Source organism: Malaclemys terrapin, chromosome 10, assembly GCF_027887155.1.
Source record: "Malaclemys terrapin pileata isolate rMalTer1 chromosome 10, rMalTer1.hap1, whole genome shotgun sequence".
NCBI lineage: Eukaryota > Metazoa > Chordata > Testudines > Emydidae > Malaclemys > Malaclemys terrapin.
The window spans coordinates 83,253,142-83,272,067 of record NC_071514.1 but is presented as its reverse complement, the minus strand read 5'-3'; the positions used below and the strand labels follow the sequence as shown (position 1 = coordinate 83,272,067).

Sequence of the window (18,926 nt, the reverse complement as noted above, 5' to 3'; positions counted from 1 at the left end):
GGTGATAGTCTATTATGAGTCCTCTGAGCTGTCTAGTCCCCCCAAAAACTTGCCATTTCAAAGCAAAGGAATGCAAATAAACGGTAGCAAACCTCGGAAGGTTCAGGAGAAGCAAAGGTTCAGGTTAGAATTGGTTGCCAAATGCAAAAGCTTTTTGCAAAAGTTTTTCTTCGTGGGTTTCCCTCCCCCGCCCCCCCAATTGAAAAATTGAATTTTGGAAAACTTTGACAAGTTCTAGTTCATCTGCTCAACCCTACCTTCTTGAGCTTTTCAGCCAGGCTACCAACGTGGATCCTACGTATATCATATTTCTGCTTCCAGTTGTGGCTGAAAATGGGAAGCACGGCGACAGATGAAAATGAAATGCCTCTGCACTCTGAGATGCACAGTTCGGTACACACTAGAAATCTCTTAGCCTTTGCTAAAATGCTGGCTGCAGTTTGTAAGCTGAATTTAGCAGAGAAGAACCCTGTTTGTGCTGATCCTACTTAGCTATGTTCAAATTTTATTATCAGACTTTATATGGATTCCATTTATCAAACAATTAATAGATGTTATAGGCATCTAACAGATATGAGTAGCTTTGTATAGCTGGTTATAAGCACATCAATAGAAGGTGTTCTATTTCAAACAAGAATTAATTCTGGGACTCCTATGACTTGTGTCATTTAGAGGTCAGACTGGATGACAACAGTGGTCCCTTCTGGTCTTATCTATGAATCTTTTCCCAATTCTGCCACTGATTGATCTGTGGGTGGGGTCAAGTCCCTGTAGCCAGCTCTGTGAAAAATGGAAGTAACACCAAAATGCTCTATAAATCGCTTTCAGATGCTCTGATAAGTACTAAAAAAATCCAATTAACGCATTTTTGTTTATATAGTGTGTTAATTAAGCCTCACACCCCCAATGAGGTAGGAAAATGTTATTCCCATTTTACAGGTGGGGAAATTGAGGCACAGCAAGGTTAAAGGATTTGCCCAAGGTCACAAAGTGGGTCATTGACAGAGCCAGGGATAGAACCTAGGTCCTCTGCTCTAACCCCCAGCCAAAATCCCTTTCATTTGGCATTGCACAGAACTCCCCTGGGAGCATGGACCAGGATTTCACAGGGAAAGAAAATGACTCAAGAAAGTTAATTTAAATATTTGAATTAATTATAGAAGTTGGGTGAAATTTACATGCTGATGTGCTTGCTGGGCTATCAACTTTGATCATTTTAATAATAATAATTTTAAAAAAACGCAAACCATACATAGCAGCAGTACTTGTGATTTACAAAGGGGTGGAGGGAATGGCTGAAATTGAGCAATAAAGATTTTCTAAAGCACCTAATGAATGCAGGAGCTGATGGCCCGTGGAAAGGACTTGTACTTCTTTGTCTCTCATCTCTCCTTTTTCATTCAAGAAATCTTTTTGCAAAGCCGCCTCCAAGGTTAATTCTGCTGAAATGTCCTGTTGTTCCAAATCCCTTATGTATCTAAGGGGCTTAGTGACGTTTTTTCAGTATAAACCCCCTCTTTTTTTCTTGATGGTGGGTCTTACTTCCTTTCTGCACCACTGAGCCATCTCTTTCCAGGAATATATTAAAGTGTCACAAATCCCCCACATGAAGTCCTGGTTTTTTCTTCCCACCACCTGTCTGATGTTCGCAAGTTTCTGCTCTCTCCCTGGGCATCCAGGCGAGCGAACGCTAGAGTGAGATTGTTTGCTTTAATCGGATTAATGGAGGGGAAACAGCTGCCTTTCGGCTTTTAACAGAGAGGCGTGAAGAGCCGGCAGAGAGAAAAACCAAAGATGCCCGTGGCGCTTCTTTTGTCCAAGGAACAATAGAATGCGGCACGAACTTCTGCTCCTATGTTCCAGGCTCGCTGCCATGAGACTTTGTTCATCACGGATTGGGGAGTGCCGCTGGTGATTGCGCTGCTCCTTCTCGGGTTGATCTATCTGTTCGTTTACCTGCCCGCCACTCTCCAGCAATCCACCGTCGATGAGACTGTGAGGAACTTAACAGAGAAGTATCGTTACAATGGCCTGAACTTCGCCAAACAATGAAAGACTCCTTGCTCTTGGCTGGGTTTACATGGCCCCTGTAGGTGAGTGACCGGTTTGACAAGAGACAGATCTGCTCCACCTCTTCTTCGATGAGATGGGATGGAAGCAACTGGTGTAGATGGAGAGAGAGAGTTTTGATTTATTAGCCATGGGATGATCGGAAAGGGAGAACTCGATACAGCAAACTCCTTGAGTTGCATCCGAAGAAGTGAGGTTTTTACTCACGAAAGCTTATGCCCAAATAAATCTGTTAGTCTTTAAGGTGCCACCAGACTCCTTGTTGTCCTTGAGAGCGGCTTTCCCAGGACAGGAGATTTTGTGCACTGGGCTCTGAGATTCTGCGTAGCTCTCTTCAGTCATCTCCAGCGTGCAGTGTTCTGAGCAGAAACAATGCAGTATTGTCCACCCTGAATGGTATTCTGTGCAGTGTGATTTTTAAACCTGGCTTCTCAGTAAAGACAAGTTTGGTCCAAAGACAAATTAACATCATCTCGCCAGCACAAAGCAGCTGAAAGGGGATCCAGCACTTGGAAACAGCAACACTCTGCAAACAAAGAACTCAACCCAAGGACAATGGTTGACTTTCACTGTGAACTTTGTGTTGGGTTAAATGTTGGGGGTGCGTCTGGAAGTCGAGGCTGGTTTTGCTGAGAGAGGGGGGCAGTAGTTTTGAAGATGGTTCTGCCCAAGGCAAAAGGTCCTATGCTTTGTCAGAGATTCATAGCTTTAAAAACAAGGGATGTATCTAATAACCTGGAGATTTCTCTCTGCATCAGGGCCATTCCCCATTTAAATTCTTGGTCCACAAAATGCAAAACCATAGGAAAATGGCGTCATTCCGTTTGCCAGTAACGTGTGTCAAGTTCCATAGGCTAATATGGAGTAACTGGGGGTTATAGTAGAGGTCTCCAGAAAAAACGATGTGTAGCTATGACTGGAGTTTTTTGAACTGCACAGTGTCTTTAGCTTTGCAGCTCACGTAGATGGAATTAAGTTTGTAGATTTCAGTTGCCAGAAAGCTTGCCGAGAGGGTTATTGTTAATATGTGACTGACATCTCTGTTCACATGCACACAGGAGATCAGATTCTACTTGATTGCATCAGGAGTAAAGTCAGTCATTTTTTGCACCAAAAATATGCTATTGATTCACAGCCTTCCCTAAGATTTGAGTTCTGTCCACTTTGGTTTGTGTTACTACTTGATGTAACCTCACTGATGTCAATGGGGTTGCACCAGGAATGAATCGGTCTCCTTGTTATATTTTTATTTGCTGAATATTAGTAATAATGGTATTCGGTTACCAGGCTACAGACCTAATAATTTTTAAATATTCTGCTTTAAGTATGTACAGTACAATTCAGACATCCAAGGTGTTGGGAATACATTACAGTGTAATAACATAGGACCTAGACTATAGCTAAGACTTGTGCTAATGTAGTCTCCAAGTTAAAAAAAAAAAATTAATATATATGCACTGCTACCTCGATATAGCGCGACCTGATATAGCACGAATTCAGATATAACACGGTAAAGCAGTGCGCCGGGGGGGGGTGGAGTGCGCGCTCCGGCGGATCAAAGCAAGTTCAATATAACGCGGTTTCACCTATAACGCGGTAAGATTTTTTTGGCTCCCGAGGGCAGCTTTACATCGAGATAGAGGTGTGTGTGTGTATAATCTCCAGAGTTAAGTCATACAGTGTATTTCATTATAATGAAACCTTTTTCAAGCGGCAACCCAAAGGACTGGAAAAATTTGAATTGGCCTTCTAATAAAGGAGAAGCTTAATGGAGGTGGATCTTCCAGTGATGGATTAGAATTGTACTTGGTACATCTGAGGATATTTTGTGTGATCTTTTAAGCCAGCAGTTGTTGGACAAACATTTTGCCCGGGTTTCACTCTGCATCTTATTGCTGGCAGTTACGCTATGCGGTAGGTTTTTAGATTTGTTTCAAGTGATTCTTTCGCCTTTCTTGAAGCGGCACGTGTAGATTTCACAACATGCATATGGAAACAATGTAGAACTGACCTAATACACTCTGGTTGTAGTGAAATGGTATCCTCTCCCCCATTGTCCCTGGTTTGGGCTTCTAATTGAAAATGTTGCAGAGTGTGGAAACCACATGACATTAAAAGCACCATTTGGTGCAGGCATGTGCTGGGATGATATTTGATCTTAAGTTTTGAGTCTGGGCTTTGTTTTCTTTTGCTGGCATTTTCTGCAATGTACTGTAATAGTGACTGTAACGATCTGAACATGCATGAAGGTGCCTTATGTCCTATTTGCACTTTTGGCTGTGTGACCGTGGGTTGCTGGGAAGACAAGACTGTCCAATGCAGCTGTTTCTCAAAAGTGCTAGTGTCCCTTCTAATTTCAAATAGTAAAATCTCTCTACATCTCATTTTAAGCCATAGAAACTTTGAAATGAGAGGAATATTTGAAATGACAAGCCCAATATTTTAAAGCAAAGCTCTGTGTTAGAAGTCCTTATTTTTCCTACAGTTACGAAGACAGCAGAGAGACAATAGGAAAACTGGAAGAAGAATGCTTTTTCAAATAGCAAAGCTGGTCTCTAAATCACTGAGAAATCTTCAGGTGCATGGGTTTTTTTGTTCTTTCTCAAGAGAAATATTATCAAATAAGACATAAAATATTTATAATTGTTATACAAGGAGGTTAATCTGGTTTCTAAGAAATTCTCTGGCTGTGTTCATGTTTTAACTGCTCAGAAAAAGACCTTCCCTCCAAGTCCAGCGCTCAAATCCTGTTAAGAATAAAACTGCTTTGCTTAGCCAAAATGACTGGTTATAGCCTAGCTCAATAAAATAAACAATGGGAGTTGGTTATAATCTTTTTCTCTCCTTTGTTGCATTCCGTCCTGGATAGGAAATTGGGGCAGGTGGTTTCCCATGCAGTTGATGTGAAGGATGCTTAATTAAACCCATTCAGGTGGAATGGGTAGAGATACTTTGATACAATAGACAGGGTTGTTGTTTTTTTAATAAAGAAAAAGACGTACAATACAACAGGAAATGCTCTGTCAGGTTGCTGTAGCGTGGAGGGCTTTACCTCTGAACCCACTTTTACGTTCCGCAGACAGCAGATCAGACAATGCCGATCTTTTGCCAGTGGGCTGATTTATTGGGGAAGCCTGTCAGCCAAGATGAAGAAATGGTCTCTCTGAAATTGAATTCTCTTTCATGTTGCAGTGTGACACTGGGGAGTTAATTCTAAATACATCTGTTGTTCAAATCCATTGAAAGTTGTTGGACTTATCTGCAAGTGTGTAGATCTGCTCCTGAGTTTATTAAATCCTGAAACGTTACTTGTGCTGCGTGTTTTAGGCCTAGGATCCAAAATCCTTTGAAGCGGATGGTCAACCCCGTTGACCTCCCTGAGTTTTGGATCAGGTACTAAAAGCCCAATAAGGGATCCAAGAGGAAACTCCAGCAAAGACCAAATCTCTCTTCTTATAGCTGGATCTTAACTTGTCCGGGATTAGATGCCCACCCTTTGTTTTGCAGGATCGGGTAGGAAGTGTAGTAAATAGGCAAATGTCTGACCGATCGGTTGTAGAAGTTAGAGCCTTTTGACCGAGTTGCAATATATGCAGTAAAATCTGTCTCCCATATTATTACGTTGTTTATTTTCTTGTCTAGTCCATCCCTCCCCCTATATTCCCTTAATCCTTTTAATCCAGGATTTCTCACTGAATAATCTTCAGAAAATATTTTAAACCCAGGTGACCTGCTTTATTTTAGCTTCTACAACTCATTGGGCAGAGCACTGGAACTAGACAGAGCAAAACTGAGCGAGCTTGTTCTGATGTTGAAGAATTGACATTTCTAGCAGACACAAGGCATGTGAGACAAATATCTTTTAATGGATCAACTTTTGGTGGTGAAAGAGACAAGCTTTTGAATTACTCAGAGCTCTTCTTCAAGTAGCTTTCACCACCAAAAGTTGATCCAATCAAAGATACCCACCCAGCCTTGCCTTTCTAGTATCCTGTGATCCACATGACTACAACAACACTGCAAACAACAATGGAAGATTTCTATCAGATGCATTTGCTATAGATACTGACCTTGTACATCTCAGGTGTCCGAGCCCTTCCAAATTTTGCTCTCTGTTCGGTAGGGCTGTATATATGGGAGCTTGAGAATGAGAGATAGTGAGTCATAACTGAGGTTGACAGGTGGACTTGATCACTGGAGATAACTTCCACTCATGGAGGCACTCATCAATTACTAAAGGGCTCTATAATTAGACAGACAAAGGTCTGATGGCTGGAAGTTGAATCTAGACAAATTCAGACTAGAAATAATAGAGAGGTGATAAACCATTGGATCAGGTCACCACGGGATGTGGTGGATTCTCCATCATTTGACGTCTTCGAATCAGAATCAGCTGACTTTCGAAAAGATACGCAGTGGATCAACCCCAATGTATTGTGCTCAGTACAGGCATTACTGGGTCGCTATGTTACGTACAGACCAGACCAGAAGGGCGTAATGGCTAGGTGTCTGTTTGAAGATAGACCTGTACAGTGGAGATTTGGTGGGTTGGGGATGGTAACAGAGTGCAGTGCTTTGACCGTCCAGGTCACTGGGCTGAATGCTGCCCAGGGTCAGTGGTCTCTGTGGGTCAGCCTCTTGGACCAGTTCCTACTGGACCATTCAGTTAATACTAACTGGCGTCCCTGATGGCACCGGTGGAAAACAGGCCGAGGACTGGATTGACCCTGGCAACTGCTACCCTGGTTAGTAGAGGTGGTTCTTTCTGAGGTGCGGAGGAAGTGTGTTGACAGAGCAGTGGGCAAAGGGTCCTTTCACTGCTGCTGCTCGTGCGGTGGCTAAACGAAGTTCGGATAGGGCAGGGCTGTCAGTGTGGCTTCTCACGCAAGCATTACATTCGCTGCGTTCACATGAAAACAAACGGTAAGAAGTATGGGACCTGAATGAACTTCTCCCTGGTTTGGAATCCATTGAAACGACTTTGCTCTGCACTTCTGGCACATTTCACCGAGTGATTTCAAAGTGCTTCTCAGACCTCGAAACCTCAGCACGACCCTGATGGGGAAACCGAGGTACAAGGAGACAGTTACTTACCCAAAGTCACACACACAGGAAGTTACAATGTTGGGGCTAGAACCCAGGTATCTCGACTCTGGGCCCCCTGTCCTATGGCCATGAGGCAACGCTTCCTCCCAATAAATAAAGGTTTATTCTGAAAGGAAAGATAATAGAAAAGCAAGTACTGAATTTTGAATGTGGCTCAGATGAAACAAAACCCAGTTCTGCAGATCAGTTTAAATGAACCTTTGACCCTAGATTTTGAGGGTAAGGTTTTCAAAGGCGCAAGTGGGAGCTGGCTATCCAGCTGCACTCTGTCCCTTCCTAAAACTCTCCCTCTTAACAGCAGCCAAAGGCTGTCAGACACTACCGGCCAATATTAACTGGCTCCGTTTCATTGATTCCCCCAAATCTGTTCTTTTCAAACCCCCTAGAAACGTGGAAGACGTCTGTAGGTTCCCGGACCTACCGGCTCGGAAACCGTTGACGTACCAGGCCAAGCAACTCATTGCAAGAGAAATCGAGCTCGAGAAGATGAGGAGGACGGAAGCTGTGCTACAGGCCCGGAACGCCAGCCAGGTAGGAGTGGGACACTGATCATGGGAGACGGGCCGAAGCTGAAGGAGAGCAAACGTGACAGATTCATCGAGCTCCCTGTGTGGCCCGGGCGTAGCTAAAGAGGGACAGAGCGCCCTGTTGAGTGGGGGTAGGTTACACAAATTATAGGGGCAGTGTGAGCGTCAGCAGTGTACTCTCTGTCCTATGCACAGAGGCCAAGACTAATGATTCTGGATGGCTCGGTATACGGGTGTGCAAGCCCTAACGGAGGGAGGGTGCTCAGCGATGACTGGAAACCAGCCCCCTTTATAGTGACTCCATTGGGGAAGTCTTAGCTTAAGTTGCTGCTCTCTTGTGTTCTAAAACTCCAGCTGCCTCTGCCCAGATCCTCCGCTCCGGCCTCTCAGTGGGCTTAGCTGTCTCTGCCCCAGGATGGCAGCGGGCAGGGGGAAAGCTTTGTCTGGCAACTTCCCTCTGACGCCAAGTGCAATGCGAAAGCTTTCCTTTTGCAAGTGAAAATTCCAGATTAAAACCTCCCTCCACCATCAACGATTTGTATGTCGTGCACCAGCAGCTTTAAGGCTGTCCTCGGCTTGCACCATGTGAAACGTGTAACGTTAGCATTGAGTCTGACCGAGCCAAACAGCTCATCTTTCTGCAGGGACCCCGGTAATAAATACTCACTGAAATTGAAAGTGCTGAAAAGTGATTCTGCAACAATGGCTGAGGTCATTCTGAACGTATCCCATCTCCTTGCAGTTTGCATGTTTCAGTGAAGCAGCTGTCCGTATAGAGAGATGCTCTGGCATCTGCTTGCTGGTAGATAGTTAATTCCGTTATTATTTATTATTGGACCCTTCTGTGTCACCTTTCTCCCAAAGATCCCGAAGCACGCCAGGAACATGAGGTCATTTCATCCCTCACTGAAACAGCTGCCTCTGCAGCTAGCAATGATTCCCTGGCTGCGCATGTGTGCTCGGGTGCCTGCTGCATCCTGGGCGGTCCTCTCCCCCTTCCTCTCTGAAACCGAGAGCAGCTCCCAACCTCCGCCAGGAGAGGGACCCGGTAAATCCACAATTCGGCCTGACGTATTCCACGTAGTAGAGGGCAGCAGTACGTGCGCACACACAGATTATCGCTGCGGCTGTAGGGTATTGCTAATGTACCTTTAGCAAAGGGTCGCATTGATGTGGAGGGCAGGGAGAGAGGTGAAATGAGGCACAGCTGGGACGGATATTAAATGCCAACAGAGAACACAGAGCAAGGCATAGTCCTTGCCCCGAGATGCATAAATAGGTTTTCTGTGCTGACTGCTGTTCCCCTCTGTAATGCTAGAGTTCTGCGCAGCACGTTAGTTTTCCCTGCCTTGCGAGCGGCACGAAGACTCCAGCTGAGGCCGCGGGTGCTGTGCGCTCCTGCCAGCGAGCGACGGCCCCGGCTGTCAAGTTCTGCTCTTGGTGCATTCGGGGCCATTCACACCGCTGCAGCATTCCGACGCGAGAGCCCCCAGCGCGAGAGCTGTGGGTCGTGTGTCTGGAGCGACGAGGGAGGGAGGGATGGGGAGAGGAGGAGGCTCGGAAACGGCATCATTGGGGCTCACGTGATTCCGATTGCTTTCAACAGAGGCCTCCCTTGGTGCCGCTCGGCGAGATAATTAATCCTTCGGAGCCGGCGACTCGCAGCAGAGGGTGTTTTTCAGGGAATGCAAGTGGGAAAAAGCGATGGTGTAAAAAATCTCTGGAGGATTCTTGTTTACATGATGCCATCGGGGAAATGCACGCGCCAGTGATCGAGAGGCCAAGCCGGGATGCAACGTTCAGAGTTCTTAAAATGATGGCAAAAATTGCCACGGTATTAGGATGTAGTGTGTTTAAAAAATTTTTTTTTTTTTTTATTAAGCATGTTTATTACAGCAGTGCCTAAGGGCTAACCATCACGGGGCTGCACCGTGCTAGGCGCTGTATGGACACACAGCTTTAAAGAGCTTACAGTCTAAATGGACAAACCAGAAACTGTGTTCTGAGATCTCCAGTCAGGCTCTTTGAGAGGAAGGCAGTGGGTCTCAGGCTAGCTCTCCTGAACTTTGATTCCCAGGGAGTGGAGTGAAAAAAGTCTGACAACCAGCAGGGAAAATGCCACTTGCATGAGCAGGGCGGGACTGAGCTCTAAGCAGGACTTTAGGGTATGTCTACACTGCACACAAAACCTGGGCTGTGACTCTGGTTTGAGCCCAACCCCACTTTTGTCCACACGCACACATCAGTCTGACTGGGGTCAGCAAGCACTCAAGACCCAGGCCCAAAGACCGTGCTAGGGGGTGGGTCTGAGCCTGGGTCCAGGCCCTGTCATTTTGCAGTGTGGACGTAGCTCAAGCCACAGACCCAAGTCAGAAGGTCTGCGTAGTGCAGTCTGGATGTGTTAGCACAGCTGTGAGCCCCAGATCCAGCAATTGTAAGCAGTGCTCAAGCACGGGCTTGAAAACACAGAGTCCGCGAGCCCGTATCCCACAGACAGTGCAGTTTAGACGTGCCCTTAAAGGGAGACTTCCAAAGGCCCAGGGGGCTGTTAGACATCCTCTGACTTTCAGTGGAGATTGGGCACCTACCTGCCCTTTCTGCTTTTGAAAGACTCCCGGGAACAAATAGGAAGGAGGCAACAATAGGAAATGGTCAATGAGGGCGTGATCCAGACTCCACTGGGCCCTAAAGCTGGTAACGAGCCTGTGTTTTAGGCCGGTTCTGAAGCAGACGTCGCAGTGAGGAGCCGGGTTGCCCGTTTTGTCTGGCATGCTTAGCGGGAGGAGAACTGGAGCTCTGAGAGGTCGCGTGTTGTAACGGAGGTGGGCAAGGGCAGGTGTGGCCATAGCTTTGCCTGCTGCCTTCATAAGGCTGGACTGGATGGCAAAGAGCTATTGGAAAGGGGGGGAAAAGCTCAGGTCTCCTGGCCAGACTGCTCTTAAGGAGGGAGATAGTTGTTACGTGCTCCGCCGCCACGGTAACGGACACGGAGTCTTGGGGAGAGTTCAAGGTGCCCCCACTCCTTTGAAAGGTCTCCTCTCATTCTAATTCCATCCTCCAGCCAGGAGAAAAGAGAGCGACACTTACGGAAAACCACCAGTGTACCTTGTCGATCTGATGGGACCAAAAAGTAATTGGAGGCTCATCCCGTGGGGCAATGTGCTCTTCCTCCACTATAGAGTCTTGTGTCGTGCTGACAGTAGGCCGCATTAAACACAACTGGCCTAAGTGAGCCTTGTTTCATGTGAAAACTGCTTGGTAACTTCTCTTATCTCGCTTCTCAAGGAAGGATAAACCCATGGAAATCTCTCTCCGTGGTAGTTTGTCTTCAGTCTGTGACATTCCTTACGTCCCTGAGCACGTATGTAAGCTCAACAGCCAGGCAGGAAAAAAATAAACTAAAATTAGATTTTTATTTCCAGGCCATTGGAAGCTTATCACCTCGTGTTGTATTGCAAAAGCCCCTAAAATTCCCAGCTCAGCTCTGGGTCCCGTTGTGCTAGGTGCTGCACATACACATAGTGAGAGACAGTCGAGACCCCCAAAGAACTCCCAATCTAAATAGACAAAACAGGGAAAGGGTAGGAGGGAGAAGACAGGCACAGAAAGATGAAGTAATTGGCCTCAGGTCGACACAACAGAGCAATGCCAGAGCTGGGACTAGAACTAGAGTCTTTTGACAACGGGTTCAATGCCCCAGCCACGAGACTGCACTGTCTTCTCGTTGTAAGTGCACCTACAGTCCACCCAAGAGTTACGTTCCCACAGCACAGCTGGTTGGCTGACTTGGGGCCTTTGAAAGGGTGATACTGCCCAAGCAGTTTAGCACTCCAATGTTCCCATGCAGAGGCTTCCCAGAGCAAGTCCCATGTGAAAGGTGATGTGTACTGCTGAGTTATAACCTTAGGGGAGGGGATAGCTCAGTGATTTTAGCATTGGCCTGCTAAACCCAGGGTTAAGATGTCTCCTGTTGTAACGGAGGTGGGCCAGGGTTGTGAGTTCAATCCTTCAGGGGGCTATTTAGGGATCTGGGACATAAATCTGTCTGGGGATTGGTCCTGCTTTGAGCAGGGGTTGGACTAGATGACCTCCTGAGGTCCCTTCAAACCCTGAGATTCTATGATTCTAATAACGAGATTTGTAACAGAGGATGTTCCTTAACCTGCTGTTGCACTTCCCAAAGAGTATCCTGGTCGTTTCCCCCTGAATTTTATGAATAAAGAAGGAAGAGGTTGCTCATGGAGAGCAGCTTTTACCTTGACAGGATCAATGGTTTGTCTCCAAGAGAACAATTGAGAAGGAGGAACTGTAAATACAATGTGGCTTGTCCAAGTAAACCTCCCTCGTTGCAGGTGTCTGAAGAAAGCCTCGGTGAAACAGAAGATAAGCCAAGTGCAAAGCCGGGGATGCCCAAGTCCAACGTCCGCAACCATGAGCAGCGTCTGGAGCACATCATGAAGAAAGCCGCTTTTGATGAAAAGGTGAGATGGAATCCCTTCCGCAGTGGAGATAAATTAAAGGGGGTTGGCTGGCCCAGGGCCTGGAACAATGGCACACGTTGCTGTTCCCATGCTGAGGTCAGTGGTTCAAATCTGGCAGCTGCTTGTTGGCCATGATGAAATGAGTCGTTGGGTTGCAGTCAGCACAGATGGGTATCTGTGCTGACAGGCTCTGAAAAGGTGCTTGTAATAGCTTTCGAAGACCTGGTCTACACCTAAACCTTATGTCAACCAAGCAACGTCATTCAGGGCTGTGAAAAATTTCACGCCCTGTGAGATGTAGTTCGATTAACCTAACCCCCAGGGTCGATGCAGCTAGTTTGACAGAAGAACTTTTCCTCTGACCTAACTACTGCCTCTTACGGGGTTGGATTAACTACAGCAACAGAAAAACTCCTTCCATGGCTACCGCAGTATAAGTGTAGACACCCCCTAACTGGACTGCAGTTTTTCATGGTATTTAAGTGACTGTATTTGCCTCTTATTTGTAAAACTATCAATCTTGGCATGTTCTTTGATATCAAGGCAACCACTTTCCCCGCTGTTGCCCACCTGGTAACATGCTCCTTTCCCCTCGGTACGGGCTCTGTAGCATAGGCACTGAGTTTCTAATCTGCTGGGGGGTGCTCCCCCCCAGCTCCACCCAGGCCCTGCCCCCACTCCACCCCTTCTCCCAGGCTCCACCCCCACCTTGCTTCTTCCCGCCCCCTCCCCTGAGCACGGTGCGCCTTCATTTCCCCCCTTTCCCCCCCCCCCATGCCTCCTGACACCACAAAGCCAATGATCCACAGGAGGCGCTGGGAGGAAGGGGGAGGCACTGAGCGGCAGGGGGAGATTTTGGTAAGGGGGGCTGCCGTTGGGTGCTTAGCACCCACCATCTTTTTCCTGTGGTTGCTCCAACCCCAGAGCACCCACGGAGTCGGCCCCTATGCTCTGTAGCATAGCTAGACAGACCCTCTTTTAGAGGAAACACTAAACCAAGATCCCCTCCGTGAGCGGGGAATAACCCTCCCACGATATGTGCGCGAGCTCTTATGGAGCTTGGAACGGCTCCTGCAGCTTCTTCCTAGCTGATCGTCACTTTGCACCGAGCTTTCGGATGGTAAGATACCCCGAGGACAGGGGCCTTCGAGAAGCCTACTGGATCCCGCTAAATTTGATTCCAATTCTGTTCTGCTTTTCAGCACTGATCGGTGAGCTCTTTAGCTGGGGTAAATCGGCCTAGCTCAGTTGGCTTTAGTGGACATAGGCTGATTTACACCAGCTGTGGGTCCGGCCCCGGTATTTATAAGGCATATACGTGTTTTTGGTGGAACGAACGCACACGGCGGAGCGCTGGAGGGTTTATCTCAAGGCGCCGGGTTTCAGAGGAGGTGTAGCTTAGTAACCTAGCATCCGTTGCCTCTGCCAATTATGCTTTGGGATTTTAACGTCCGGGGAGCCAGGAAAAAACCCATCTTCCAAGAGGCCAGGAGGCTGTTGCTACTGCTGTGACCCAACTAAAGCCCCACCTCCCGAGAGGGCAGGCGGCGTTGCTCGAGTGCCAGTGCCTCTGATGCAGATTGCATAACCACGTATTAAACTGCAGCGCACCCGCTGCTCCACGCTTCAAACTGCTTTCTCCTCCGCTACACTCAGGCTTCCGCAGCAATGAGGGTGTTTGGCTTCCCATCCTAATGCTGCCGGTATTGGGGAGGAGGGAGGAAATCGACTGCCTGCGCGTAGCGAATAGACCGTTCACAAAGGCATTGCAGGAGAGGGGGAGGTCGATCGTGGATATTTATAAACCTCTCTTCCTCTCTGCAAAAACAAAGGGATTCAATACCATGCTTCCCTTAAATGCATCAATGATTTTTATAGTGCATAGAGCAGTGTAATTAAATATTGATGGCAGAATTACCTACATGCCAGGCACCAGCTGCACCATTAGCAATGTTTATGAGCTTGTGTCAAAGTCCTCAGGGTCAGATCCTCACCTGGTGTAAATCATTGAGGCTCCATCGAATGCTAGGGAGTTCTGCCCATTTGGGGTTTAATTTTTCAGGGCAAGGCTAAACGGGGGAAACCCTGCCGCTGGTTTGAGGGGCGTGGGACTTACGAAACAGATGGTTGGAGGATTTGGGAGGCCGGGTGGGTGACCTTGGGAAGCTTGCCCTGAAGTGCAGAGTTGCTCAGCCTCCCTGCTCAGATCGGCACAGTATCTGGTGCTGAGGCTCCCAAGAAGGGGGCCCCGTCGGCGTCAGGTTCTGTAGCGTGAACCCCCATGTGACATTGTGGGGCTCACCCAGAGCCATCAGGGGTTCTCTCTGCCTGTCTTATAACTTCGGGTGCCTTCATGCTGTGCTGCTAGGCTCAGGGCTCTGGCACCAGCAGCCAGCCGACAGGCGTAAGGTTTCACCCTGCCTTCCACCAGCTTAGTGACCCCTTGCAACATGACTCAACAGCCCGAGTCTCTCCAGCTCTGTCTCCCTAAGTTCTGAACTCCCGGATGCTTGGACTTCTCCCCTCTGGGCCATCACCCCCGAAGGGGTGAAACCTGCCACCAGTGAGTTCACTTTGGAACACCAGGATTGCTATTCCCAAATGTTCAAACCCATGAGTCAGGCTCACCAAAAAAAAATCACGAGATTGGCTTTAAAATCGTAAGATTATGTAAAAATAATAGATTTTATGTTCTTTTTATTTGCCTTCTGCTTTGAGCTTTGAAGGTGCACTGGGGTCACATTTTGAAGCTTTCTCCATCTCCACGAGGGCTAGACACTTACTTTTTCTTTAAGACCGAAGGCTGAAATCGTCATATATCCACTTGACTCCAGGAGCTGGGGCTTTAAGGAAACCAATAATTGTCATGAGTCTCATGACAAAATCATAAGAATTAGCAGCACCAGGACATAGTCCACACAGTTTGCACACCAGAGACCTGCTGGGGGCAAAAATAAACCGCAAGTTTATTTGACGGGAAAATCGTCGGTTCAGAGATGAACTGGGGAGGAAAAGCAACACATGCAGGTTACGCAGAAAATCAGCATAAAGATGCAGCCTCAGGCTTGACACTCCTGTGTCTGCTAAACTCCCTTTTCTCATACAAGTTACCTGTTGCTGCTGGACGGATTCCCAGCATGTCCTCGGCCTAGCGGGGCTCCAGTGTGTCACAGGCAGCACCCTACTTCAATGCTGGCCTCTGTTTCTGGTTCCCCTTCACTTTAGCCCCTCTTCCCTTTTAACATGGTAATACCCGATTACCCAGAGGGGGGAAACTCCCTCCGTCCTTGGTTTTCTTGGAGTTTTAATGTCTTTCCATTAACTTTCGTGGTCCACCATTGTCTTTCCCTGGGTTGTACAATGCTCGGTGCCTGGAGTTAGTTTTGTGTAAACAGCTCGTCTGGGAGGTGTCCCTCTTTGCCCGTTGGCTTCGCTCCCTGTGGTGAGGCGATGCTGTAGTTGCGCCACAGCTACAATTACAACTTTCTACGCAAAGATACACACATACGTGCAGAACTCTAACCTGGATACAGATCTCCTAATGACCACCGAGTTCAGAACATTGCACGCTTCCATCAAAGACATTGCCTGACATATATTTATACCCCAGAACTTTGTATACAACCAGTTGATTCACTTGCTTATTCTTTGGGGTTCAGATCCCCTGTTCGTCCATTGGGGTGTCCTGGGGGTGTGGACACTGTGCTGCTGAGGCTTCCAATAAGACGGCCACTTAGCATCAGTCAGCGTAATGTGAACCTCTGTCTGCTGAGCACTGAGCTGTGACCTCTGCCCCACTCATTTCATCCAAGCCATCAAACAGCCGCTGGGGCTTCCATCTGGTCGTCTTGAGCCAGGTTGGGTTTGAATCGACAACCAATTCGGGAGAGGCTCTATATCCATCTACCAATCTCCTGATTCATCCAGTTCCCCTCCTGCAGTGCCATTGGATACCTAACAGGGAGTGCAAAGCTTCCAGTGCAGCTGCAGTGCCCAGAATGTGTGGCTGTTACCAACCGGAGAAATGCTTGGAGTTATTTCTAATCCAGTAAATCATTATACGCCAGTAATCTCATCCAGGGGGAAATCAAGTTAATGGCAGATAGAGAGTATAAGCCGTAGGAAAGATAAGCTCTGTGGCTTTGAGGATGTGAAATAAAACCAAGAACCAAAGGCCACATTTTAAAAATAACAAATAAATACATTCAGAACCATCTTGGTTTGTGGAATCATTTTCATTTTTAGTCTTCTGACCTTGTAGGCTATTACGGGAGGACCTGGCTAATTCATAGTAAGCACAGGGAGACCTGTCGTCAACTACTAGATTCTAGGAGCTAGGGAGTAAAAAAGACAACTTTAATTTGTTACCATTTCTGCTCTCTTCCTCCTCCTGCCCCCCGTGTCTGCATTTCACAGTGAAATCAGACCAGTCACTTTCATGCTTTGTTTCTAATTATTTGCATTCTAGTTCCCATGCACGCTAAGGTTTGTTGCTTGGGTTTCTGGACCTGTGCAGGCTATCTGAATGACTAAAGAAAAGGGACTGAAATATAGCGTGATCTCAGTATACTTAATCCTACCTCAGTGCAAGGAAATGGCCTAGATGACACCTCCAGGTCCCTTTCAGCCCTACATTTCTGTGCTTCTATACAGCGGCGACTCCAGGCACCAGCGCACCAAGTGCACGCCTGGGGCGGCAAGCCGCGGTGGGCGCCCTGCCGGTCGCTGTGAGGGCCTTTGGCGGCATGCCTGCGGGAGGTCTGCCGGTCCCATGGTTTCGGCGGCAATTCGGCGGCAGGGACGCCGAAGGCACAGGACCGGCGGACCGCCCACAGGCATGCCACCGAATCGGCGTGACCAGCGGACGCCGCCGAAAGCTGCCTGCCTGCTGTGCTTGGGGCGGCAAAAAACATAGAGCCGCCCCTACTTCTATAACAAAAGGAAACATTTGTACTGATAAATTGTGTAATTTTTTTTTCTTAATGAAGTCACGTTTTGGGATTGTAACTAGATAAAAATCCCATCTGATGTTGAACTGGGCTGGCACTATTCTCTTTAAATACACACTATAACCAATATGTACCCAGAGATCTGCTGGGGAGGAGTATACTAAAACCATTTTGATTTCTTTTCACAGCCAGAAATGGACTTCTTTGGGCGCCAGCTTGTTAAGAAACAGGTGTCTCCATCAGCAGGTATGTGCAGAAAAGACATGATGTTGGTCAGGAGAGATGGAAGGAAACTGAGAACATATGTTGTAGTAGAAAGCTTTGCAATATCTTCTGTGGTTCCATAATGCTGAAATCAAACTGACTGTGGGTCACCGAAAGGGTGGATGGAGCTGGGGAGCAATTTCCATGGCGTGTTTTGCAACTGTCTGACAATATTTATTTATAAGGGAGGATTGGAAAAAAAACTTGGGCCACAAAGGCAGTCCAGTCCCCTAGATGGAGCAGCTAGGGTAGGATATTTCATTATGGAAGCACCCAAAGGCCCAGTTAATAGGTAATAAAGATGGCTGCGGTTCTGCTCCTGCAATGTTTTAAGCAATAATTTTACTTAGGACATGTCTATGCTACAGCTGTGGTGCTGTAGCATCATAGCATAGACACTTCCTACACTGATAGAGGGACTTTTCCTGCCGTTGTGGTTCATCCATCTGTCCAAGAGACACGAGCTAGGTTGATGGAACAGTTCTTCCCTTCACCTACCTGTGTCTGTGCCAGGGGTTAGGTCGACCGAACTGTTGTGGTCAGGGCGTGACATTTTTCACACCCATGAGCGACGGAGCCAGGCCGATCTAGTTTTGAAATGTAGACCCGACCTTAGCAAAGTTACGCAAGATGCTTAAGTGTGTGTAGGATCAGGGGCTTTTGAATGTAAGCCCCTAGTTCTGAATGCACTTAATGTGGCGTACTGAATTGACTATGGAACCACTCGTCGTAAGAACTATGCCCAGCAGTAATGTTTGCAGGTGCCGTCCTTTTCAGTGTCTTATTGGTACTTCCATGACAGTCTGTTGCCTAAACTTTAAGACTTTCCCATTTTAAGTCCCTTGATTTAATTGTATTATCGTATCTTCTCTCCCCACCCACCAACCTTCTCTGGTTTACCATCAGCTAATCAAACGTCCGAGCACAACTCTGTTGAAAAACAAATCGGAAAGGCCGTTGGAAAGAGCGATGTTTGGTTCCGATTTAATGAAGGGGTTTCGAATGCCGTCCGGCGGAATATTTACATTAAGGATTTGCTCTAGTGATAATTTAAAGAAATAAAACTGAAGAAACAATACATACAGAACAGAAAGAAAAATTTGACTCTTAGCCTTCTAAAGAACATGTATGGTTCATGAGAACTTTCCTGCTTTTATTTTCTATTCAGCTGTTTGTAAAATAAATAAATAAATAAATAAGCAAAATAAATGTTTTTAAAAATTTTTGAAGTATTGCTTTGTTTATTTTATTTATAAACTCTTAGTTCTCATATTTCGCTGGCTTTGCTGCAAAATTGTATATTCTACAATATACAAAAAGTATTGAAAATGTTTTATAAAAGTGTTTTTTCTTTTACAAGTTCAAAAAGGCTTTGTAAGGTTCACAGAAGCATAGTTAAGCGCAAGCTTAATTGAAAACTACAGGATTAATCAAGAGAAACCTTTTGCCCGTTGTTCGACATTGCTTTTCAAGTCCCCATTCTGATGGTGCTAATCAGCTAGTCTCCAATACATTGCATCTCTTACCAA

The 18,926-nt window shown here is 46.8% G+C and overlaps 1 protein-coding gene across 1 annotated transcript in view; it reads left to right on the top strand.

The window, feature by feature from the left end:
* The window catches only part of CHTF18 (chromosome transmission fidelity factor 18), a 46,846-nt gene extending 28,226 nt beyond the window's left edge, over positions 1 to 18,620 (top strand). Inside the window, exons 19-22 of the mRNA XM_054041601.1 lie at positions 7,563 to 7,707; positions 12,056 to 12,184; positions 17,322 to 17,379; positions 18,304 to 18,620. Coding sequence (XP_053897576.1) covers positions 7,563 to 7,707; positions 12,056 to 12,184; positions 17,322 to 17,379; positions 18,304 to 18,440 — 469 coding nt within the window. The 3' untranslated portion in view covers positions 18,441 to 18,620. The remainder of the gene's footprint in view (positions 1 to 7,562; positions 7,708 to 12,055; positions 12,185 to 17,321; positions 17,380 to 18,303) is intronic.
* Positions 18,621 to 18,926: the final 306 nt, after the last annotated feature.